We start from the raw sequence: 10,000 nt of genomic DNA on the forward strand, positions 1-10,000 counted from the left end.
TGATCACTAAAATAAGTTTGGTTATCATCAGCATAGTTGGACAAATTAGCACGATTAATAAAATAGAACAGATCATTAAGAAAAATGTTAAAAAGGAGGGGCCCTAACACCGATCCCTGAGGTAAAGCCTTAGAAAAAAACAACAACATCACATGTTACATCTTCTATCCTGACACGCTGGGACCTGTCTCTAAGGTAACTATGTAGGAGGGGCAGGCTGACTGGAGCAACACTGTAGGCAGCCAGCTTGGCTTGGAGGAGGTCGTGTGGTATCATATCAAAAGCTTTACTCATATCCATAGAAACTGCGCAAACAACACACTTATTATCAAGTGCATTCCGCCTCACAGCTGTAACCCGTCTATACGCAGACAGAAACTGTGACAAGATCGAACTAAAATAATAAGAGTTGGCTTGCAAGACACTTCTCAAAAACTTTATCCAGAGTAGAGAGATAGATAGATAGATAGATAGATAGATAGATAGATAGATAGATTGATAGATAGATAGTTTAATAGTAATAAAACTTTGCAGCCATAGGCTGAATTACGAATTATTTACAGCATAGGATCAATTTAAAAGAAATAATGTTAAACTTAATATTCATAAATTTAACCCACGTCTCCCCACTTAAAATCTATTGCCTAAAAATATGGCTGATTATAAAACTTGACTTGCAACTTGCAACGTTCAGTCTTACACTTAGAAAGATTGAAAAGTCTATTGTTCCTAAGGCTATATTGTCCAGTGTTGTGTTTAGGAAGTAGCTCATGAAGTTTGTGAGATTTGTCTTCTTTGATTGCAGCGAAGGTCTTCGATGAAATAACGTCTCTTCTTTCATGAAGTGTTGACAGGCCAGACTCTTTAAGAGCCACAGTGTATGAGAGTAGCGGATATATTACTTTCATAGCATGCTTTTGCAGTCTCTCTAGGTCGTCACTAAGGTACGATTGCAGCGCCCGGTGGAAGACTGGACATGCATATTCAAGTAACTAGAAATCAACACTGGCCAACAGTTATATTTATCACGAGGATCATCCTTTTTGAAGATGGGGCATATTTCAGCCAGCTTCCAAGCAAGAACAGATAGCGGATAAGCAAGAGCATCAGCATCATACCGCAATGTTCGTGGTGGTATCTTATCCTAGCCAGTTGCTTTTTTTGGATCAAGTGACTTAAGTATAAGGTCGACTTCAGGTGGACATACAGAACGAAACTGGAAAGCTTCTTCCGCAGAGCAGTGGGTCTGTATAGCAGAGATACTTGGATGAATGGTAAAACAGGATTATCATTGTGATGCCTATCACTATTATTGTCCTTCAAGAAGGATGAAAAGTGCACGCTAAAAATTTGTGCTACTTCCAGTTTGTTAACCCTCTTTAAGATGAATGGAGTCTTGGCTGATGTTTTTCTTTGAGTGCATGAAAGGCTTGACCTTTTGCCAAAATTTCTTGGGTTGCCTTTGGCATTTGCGGCAGTGGTGCAAAAATAGTTTGATACCGCCTTACGCCTCAATGAAGATGCAACGTTTCGCTGATTCTTGTATCTGTTCCAAGCTAGCCAGCACGTAGGCTTGTTGTATAGGTGCTTTAATTTGTTGTGTTTCCTAATTGCCTCGAGTAGCTCAGGTGTCATAAATGGTATGTGCTCTCAATTTGCAATTGGCACGTGGTCGAGTAAACTTGATAACAGGTAACTCCGAGCTCAATGGATGTCGTCAATGTCCTCAAATATGTATGGGATATCGAATGGGACGCTCTGAATGGTAATTCTTGAAAATGCGTAGGGCACTGTGACCTGCCAACAGCATAGACCAGGTGATGGTCACTTAAGCCCAAATCTAACGTGCCAGACGTTAAAAAAAAGAAGGCTGAGGCCTGTTTGTCAGGATTATGTCTATGAGAGTGGGGTGGGTTGGGGGCTTCTGATACTTTTGGCCAATTATGTTGTTGCAGGGGTGGGAAATTTGACTCATTTTTTCCAAAAATGTCAAAATCCCCACTCCTTGCATGACCCCCCCTCCTCCTGGGGCTTAACATTGATAGGTGCATTCAATGCGTTCAAATTGACGGCGTCTTTTCGTACATCTAATCTTATCATATTAGGAATGTAATTGCTTGTTGCAAAACCCTCACAAATGCCTATTTTGCTCTAAGATTTGCTCTCTGGGCTGTCACATTTACACATTGGCGAGCACTTATATATTTCCTGGCACATTGGTAGCGTGAGCAGCGCCCTTTGCAGGTGCACTTGTTGAGCTCTCTGCTCACAGTGGACACTTTAAATAGGAATGGTCATCCAAACTGGTTTGCACTGGTTGTTCTCTCCTTTGACCCATGAGAATTCTGTGGGAAAAGTAACATCCTGCATCGCGTGTTCTACCGATGTCCAAATCCCTGCCTGGTATGCTGCCCTTTGAGTATGCTGCAGAATTGCATCCTGAAATAATTATAAATTGTTTAGAGAGCAAGCTATAGTTTGTATTTATTTTACTTTGAAAAAAACGGGTATTGGGGAAAAACTGGTCACACTGAAAAAATCAGTTTACCTCTGGAAACTGATCTATCTTCAGTTGGTGAAAAGTCTGCAGTGTGACCATGTGTATTGTATTTGCATTATAATGTACATGTAGCAATCACATTTAATGACATGCAAATATCTGGAACAAAACATTTTATTCCCAATAGGTTTGAATTGGGTACAACATTGATATTGCAGATTTGGTCTATTTAGTTAAAAGTTTGTCAATTTGAACTGACAAAATTTGGCAATGTCTGTCTTGTAGAAAACAAGAAATTTGAAATTTGAATACCAAGCTTTACTTGTGGCTTTCCCTGCTAGCAGAGGTCTGTTTTCTTTTGCGTTCACTGGGCTGACGAGTACAGGAAAAGACACCTCTGCGTTGGGCTGAAACTCACTTTGATCCAACTGCCATCCACAACCTTGGACGCAGTCTTCAATCTGCATGCCCCAAGATATGTTTACTGACTGTTACTTGAGCCCATTGTGTCCCACGCATTCCTTTATAGCTGCTGTTAAGTGGGCCCACACAACATGAAGTAAAACGTGAGGATTCAGTTGCTAAGAAACCGCCATGCATGCTCATCACAGTGAGGAGTTTCGACCTATGGCAGAAGTCTCTTTTCCAGTACTCGTTAGCCCAGCAAACACAAAAGAAGAGAGACCTCTGCTAGCAGGGAACAGGTGGCTCAAACCAGTTAACAATTTCAATAGAATGTCTTATGAGAACATTATTATTGTTATGGTACATTTGTACCATTTGAAACACCAAATTTTGCTTATCAAGATACACTTATGATTGCAGCTTAATAGCTATAGGTCACCATAGCAACTGGTAAACCATGTACAAGCTCCCTATATTTTGTATGGAAGCCCTTACATGTATACCTCTAAAGTGAACTCTTAAGTCATAAGCACACCAAGATAAGACTCTTAGATTTTTAAAAGAGTTATCTGTAGCAGATTCATGGCCCCCTGGAGTATTACATTGTTACAAAAACTTTACTAATTCTACAATCATTGTGAAGGTAGCTCTGAACCCTCTCCAGAGGATATTGCAGTTTTAAACTTTGCAAAGAGCTTTCTATTAGCCTGTCAGGTTTTTGCAGCATTAAGAAAATGGGGTCATCAGTGTTAGTTTCTAAGTAAACACATGAAAAGGCATTGAAAGACAAAATATACATGTAGGGTACTTAAAGATGGATTGCCTGTTGCTATGGTAACTTGTTACATCACACCATGGAGTGCATTTTCGTTACGCAATAATCCTGCTTTGCAATAAACCATAACCTTCCTGCTTGGTGATAAGGTTGTATAAGCAATCCTTCTACTAGTACAATTTGGAAGAGGTGACACTGGTTTCAGCCTCCTTAAACTGGTTTTTAGTATATCAAATTGCCTTGAAAGGTCTGGATAGTAGCAGACATATCAATATTTTGAGAAACAACACAACACTTTTTAAATTTAAAAACATGTAATCGACAGAAACTTTTGTCATCTTCAGTTTAAATTACAAAGTACAGAGTTGAATATATAGTATGAACCACAATGCTAATTAACTATAAGAACAAAAGGAAACATGGCAATGTAAAATATTACAAAGAAAGTTTTAAATTAACTTGATAAAGTTGATGATTAAGTGTAGGCTTCTCCCATTTAATATGAATGGCTTCTTTTATCTTAAGTTGGAATGTGGTAGAAGCTTGATCTAGGATGCTGAAACAGTCATTAGAGCACAAAGTGCAGCAATGCTCAGAATTTTGTAAATGTTTAAAAATGTGCGAGGTCCTATCACTGGAAATGTGCTCACTTACGGGCGTGGAAAAATGTCGCACATTTTTAAACATTTACAAAATTCTGAGCATTGCCACACTTTGTGCTCTACTGACTGTTTCAGCATCCTAGATCACGCTTCTACTACCTTCCAACTTAAGATAAAAGAAGCCATTCATATTCAATGGGAGAAACCTACACTTAATCATCAACTTTATCATGTTAATTTAAAACTTTCTTTGTAATATTTTACATTGTCATGTTTCCTTTTGTTCTTTTAGTTAATTAGCATTGTGGTTCATACTACATATTCAACTCTGTACTTTGTAATTTAAAAAGTGTTTTGTTGTTTCTCAAAATATTGATATATCAAATTGAATTTAATACTGCAACATTATTTTAGTTGATTAAGGTTTCCATGTTCAAGTTTCCATGTTGTCAAGGGGACATTAATTTTTTCCTCGTCCAACGGTATCTTCATGAATTGAGCACGTCATGTCATCCAAAAAGGCATCCCTTCAGTAGATTTGGGAAAAATTCAGGTGGAAATTCACTGGTACAAGATCTTGTCCAGAAAAAAAAAATTAAAAAAATATTTCCCAGAATTTTCCCCTTTAAAAACTTCCATTGCATCGAAAGCATCCCACATTGACTGTTACTTTTAGCAACAGTTGATATGTTTGATGTGCCTTTTCAGATCAATTGACATGCTCAATTCATGCAGTTACCCTTTAAAATGAAAAAGGTTACCCTAAACAATGTGGTAACCTGAATGTTTATACGCTATCACTTAACTTCCTAGCTGCCTTACTCAACTGAAAATTGTAGTACAACCAATTATTTTAGGTGTAAGCTTGCTGTATGGTGGGAGAAAGGTCTCACATGTAGTACCAGAGAGATCCTAGATTTGTTATAATAATTATTACTGGTAGTTTAAATCCAAAAGGTTGTAACTTGGCCCTGGTGCTAGGGATCGATCTTCCTAGCTGATGCTCCCTTTGAAACTGAGGAAAATTCTTCAGTTATATATCATCATTACACTGTGAATGAGTGTTAAATCAAAAGAATAAGTTAAGTAAGAGATAAGTTCCTGATCATCAATCACATTTACAGTAGTGTAAGGCCTCATTTGATTTCTGTCATAATTATATATAATTTTAACAGTTTTCAGGCATACTAGACTTTTATTATCAAAGGTATTTTTTCTTGATCTTCTCCAGGAAACTTTTAATGGTCACTAGTTCATTCTACGGTATGGCCAGCTAATTTAAAATTCTGTTTGTGCTGCTTGATTCAGATGTTTAGAGATACAAAAAATATCAGATCTTAATACATATGAAGCATCATTTTTGGGGGCTTTTCTTCAAGTTATGACTTCTTGTTTCTGCCAGTTAAATTCATTACTTGGGATTGAAGAAATTAAGCTGGAAAGCACAGGCAGTAACTTACAGTACTCCCTCACCAACCTCAGAGTCTTTCCGAGAGCTGCGTAGCGGCCCTATTATTATATTAACTTTATTACCATTGTTATTATTATTATTATTATTATTATAATGTTTCCAAATTTTGAAAAATCTGCTATTATAAGAAATCTTTGCTACATTGAGCATGCTACAGCGAAGAGATGTAATACATGAGGTTTAAGGTTTGAGAGGGGGGATGGGTTGTTGTCCTGAAAGGCCGAGAGAACATGATTTAAGATTGTGCCTTTTGTCAGTGCTCTTGATGATGATGATGATGATGATGATAATAATAATAATAATAATAATAATAATGATGATGATGATGATGATAATGATGTTGATGATGATGATGATGATGATGATGATAATGACTTTATTCCAGTATATCCAATGCTTAATTAAAAGGCTCTTCATCTGGAGAAACAAACTAACAATGGAACTGACTTAAATAATAAAAGACTAAAAATGACAACAGTAAAATGGAATTTAAATGAAAAACTATGATATATTATAAATTGAAGAAAATGTCACGACAGTCATGTGTTCTTAGTTCTTTCCATTTAATACTTAAAATAATGTTGATTTGGAGAAGGTACTAAAATCTGAGCAGTTTCTAACTGACAAAGGTAATTTATTGAAGAGCTTTGCCGCTTCATCTTGGAATGTACCGGTTCGCATGGGTGTATCTAGGGATGTCCCTGAATTAGATCTTTAAGTCCTTGTGTGTTTAACAATATCTCCTTTGAGATAGCTTGGCCATGTAGGGCTATGTATCTCTTTATGTGCTGCCTCTAGGAGAAGCCATTGATACTGTTCCGTATAGGTAACCATTTGAGTTTGATGATGTCCACAGTGCTCACAAAATTTCCCAGAAAAAGCTTGCGGAAGCTTTTTGCACTCTTTGGAGACGGTTAGCCAGATAGTCCGGTAGATTATTATAGATGATACCACTGTAGCACAGTTTAGAAAGAACTAGAGCTTGTACAAAAGTTTCCTGGTGTTGAGAGGTAAAATGCTTTTAAGTTTTCTCGAAGTTACCAAAGTAGCATAGCAAAGTGATGATACTTCCTTGACGTTTTCCTCCCAGCAGAGATGTTGATCTAGTAATTTCATTGATGAAACCAGGGCCGTAGCCAGTATGAGGCAAACCGAGGCAGTTGCCTCAGTCATTTTTTGTGATTTTTCAAAATAAAGCGTGATTCCAGCATTCTCTTTAAAATGTACTCATCATAAACACCTACGAAGCGAATTTAATCATGGACATTGCCTCAGTCATAATTTTTTTCTGGCTATGGCCCTGGAAACTCGTTCAATTGATGTACGATTGATGCTCTTAAGTATTAAATCCTAATTTGTATCTCTCAAATCACTGTTATTACAAGGCTCGCCCATAGAGCAGTGCATTGTGGTTGCAAGCATGATGCATTATGATGAAAAGCAAGCAGAGCCAAAACCAGTGAGATTTTACAGAGTATATTTGTTTTGAATTCTGATTATGTTGCTTGCTCCAAAGCAGTTAAATATAAATGATCATTGTGGCAGCAAATCTGAGGAATTTCACTTGAAATCGCTTTGAACCAAAGGGTGAAGGGACTACATAAGTGGCCTGGTGGCAACAGTTGTGGCATGGCTTAATGCATTGACTATGTTGATGTGAACCCACTTTTAGGATAATTTCTGAGAGTATCTTGAGCAGTCTTCAACATTCATAATGTTGTTTTTCTTTCATCATTTCAGGGTTCAAGGTGGACAAAATTATTAACAAAGATTTTTGTGCTTCCTGAACACTTGCAAGCAAACAATAATTATTACAAAGGTTCGTAAAATTTTGAATTGAATAGAATTGGAGATATGATTCATTGCGATGAATCTAGTGCACCGGGAAAAACCGGTAATGGTGCAGCTACTTTTAGTGAAGAAAGAGTTCAACTTCATCAGTGTAAAGAGTGTGGCAAGTGTTTTACCCGAGCAGGAAGTCGAAAGACACACGAAAGAGTCCATAGTGGAGAAAGGCCATACGAATGCAAGCAATGTGGCAAGCGTTTTCGTTTCATCCAAAATTTAAACATGCATGAAAAAACACATACTGGAGAGAAGCCATATGAATGCAAACAGTGTAGTAAGTGTTTTACTACAGCGGGAAACCTCAGGAGACATGAAAGAGTCCATAGTGGAGAAAGCCCTTATAAGTGTGAGCACTGTGGCAAGTGTTTTAGAGAATCTGGAAATCTAAAATTGCATCAAAGAGTACACACTGGAGAGAAGCCTTATCAGTGCAAACATTGTGGCAATTGCTTTAGTCAAAGATGGAGTTTAAGGGAGCATGGAAAAGTCCACACTGGCCAAAAGCCTCATAAATGCAAGCAATGTGACAAGTGTTTTAGTTCTGCAGGGGGTCTAAAGATACATGAAAGAATCCATAGTGGAGTAAGGACGTATCAGTGCGAACACTGTGGCAAGTGTTTTTCTCAATCAGAAAATCTTAGATTTCATCGAAGAGTTCATACTGGAGAGAAGCCCTATGAATGCAAACAGTGTGGCAAGTGTTTTAGTAGATTGTTTACTTTAAAGAACCATGAAATAGTCCACACTGGGCAGAAGCCTTACAAATGCAACCATTGTGATAAGTGTTTTGGTCATTTAGCAAATTTAAGAAGACATAGAATGATTCATACCGGAGAAAAGCCCCATGAATGTAAACAGTGTGGCCGGAGCTTTAGACGACCAGGACGCCTGAGGAAACATGAAAGAATCCATAGTGGAATAAGGCCTTATCAGTGCAAACACTGTGACAAGTGTTTTTCTCAACCAGAAGGTCTAAGTTTTCATCGAAGAGTTCATACTGGAGAGAAGCCCTATGAATGCAAACAGTGTGGCAAGTGTTTTGGTCATTTAGCAACTTTAAGAACACATAGAATGATTCATACCGGAGAAAAGCCTTATGAGTGCAAAGAGTGCAGAAAGTGTTTTACAGGAGCAACAGGATTAAGGAGACATGTCAGAATCCATACTGGAGAGAGGCCTTTTGAATGCAAGCATTGTGGTAAGTGCTTCAGTCAAGTAGCAAGTCAAAGGAGACATGAAAGACTCCATAGTGAAGAGAAAAGCAAGAAGTAAGTATGAGGAGATATGTCGTACCGGAAAACAGCCTCATGATTGTAAACAGTGTAACAAAAAATGAATCAACCAGGGACATTAATAAGACATGAAAGAATCCATAGCGGAGAAAGGGCTTACAGTGTGACAGGTGTTTTAGCCACAGGGAAACTTTAAGGACACTTGAAAGAGTCCATACTGAGGAGAAGCCTTATAAATGCTAATAGTGCGGCAGGTGCTTCAGACACAGAAAAACTCTACAGGCACACGAAACAGTCTATTCTGGAGAGAAGCCTTATGAATGCTAGCTAATAGTGCGGCAGGTGTTTCAGACATAGAAAAACTCTGCAGGCACACGAAAGAGTCTATACTGGAGAGAAGCCTTATGAATGCTAATAGTGCGGCAGGTGTTTCAGACATAAAAAAACTTTACAGACACACAAAAGAGTCTATACTGGAGAGAAGCCTTATGAATGCAAAGAACGTGGCAAACGTTTTAGCCGAGTACCAAGAGATACTGCAAATAGGCCTGAAAATAACATAATCACACAAGCTTTTGAGGGGCAAGAAAGTCAACCAGAGCATGACCTAAGCTGTTGGGTTATTCTTCTTGACAATTAAAAGTGGGCTGTCCAATACAGCCAAATTACGCTTCCTTGTGTAGAAGTCACAAACTGTTGTTCTAACCCCAAAGCTGAACGAAATGTCTAACATCTATGAACAGTAGCATTAATTCCGCTGTACGTTGCTATTGGGGGAATCAGAGTTGGTGCAGTGGCCCAAGTTCGATTCCTGACTAACCTTCATGTGGGTTGAATTTATTAGTTCTCTACTCTGCTCTCATGAAAAACCAACATTTGATTCGATCTGCTTTTATTTCTTGTGAATTAATTTAATTAGATTTACAACTTTTCCAATTTATAAGCAGGACTTAATGATGAAATTTCAAACAGAAGCAGGTAACAACGGGTTGCCAGAGCTCCCAAGTCTCACTTCTTGTATGTCCTTTTTCAAAGCAGCATTGCTGTTGCTAATAGCACTTGAACATATTTTATTTTAATTAGGGCGATTTTCAATTGAGTGTCGAAAGTACTTTTCGAATTACTTTGGTTTATGATTACTTCACTCAGTGATTGGTTCAAAGTTCT

The 10,000-nt window shown here is 38.0% G+C and overlaps 1 protein-coding gene and 1 long non-coding RNA gene across 3 annotated transcripts in view; one reads left to right on the forward strand and one right to left on the reverse strand.

Moving 5' to 3' along the window:
- The window catches only part of LOC138060301 (uncharacterized), a 30,630-nt gene that overhangs the window by 6,815 nt on the left and 13,815 nt on the right, over window positions 1–10,000 (reverse strand). For both annotated transcript variants that reach the window (XR_011134334.1, XR_011134328.1), the window contains one exon: window positions 1–2,439. This exon is cut by the window's left edge and continues 1,537 nt beyond it. This is a non-coding gene — a long non-coding RNA (uncharacterized lncRNA). The remainder of the gene's footprint in view (window positions 2,440–10,000) is intronic.
- The window catches only part of LOC138060126 (zinc finger protein 709-like), a 13,983-nt gene that overhangs the window by 2,242 nt on the left and 1,741 nt on the right, over window positions 1–10,000 (forward strand). The window contains exon 2 of the mRNA XM_068905873.1: window positions 7,494–10,000. This exon is cut by the window's right edge and continues 1,741 nt beyond it. Within this exon, the coding sequence (XP_068761974.1) occupies window positions 7,608–8,873 (1,266 nt within the window). The 5' untranslated portion in view covers window positions 7,494–7,607 and the 3' untranslated portion in view covers window positions 8,874–10,000. The remainder of the gene's footprint in view (window positions 1–7,493) is intronic.

Source organism: Montipora capricornis, chromosome 1 (assembly GCF_036669925.1).
Source record: "Montipora capricornis isolate CH-2021 chromosome 1, ASM3666992v2, whole genome shotgun sequence".
Lineage (NCBI taxonomy): Eukaryota > Metazoa > Cnidaria > Anthozoa > Scleractinia > Acroporidae > Montipora > Montipora capricornis.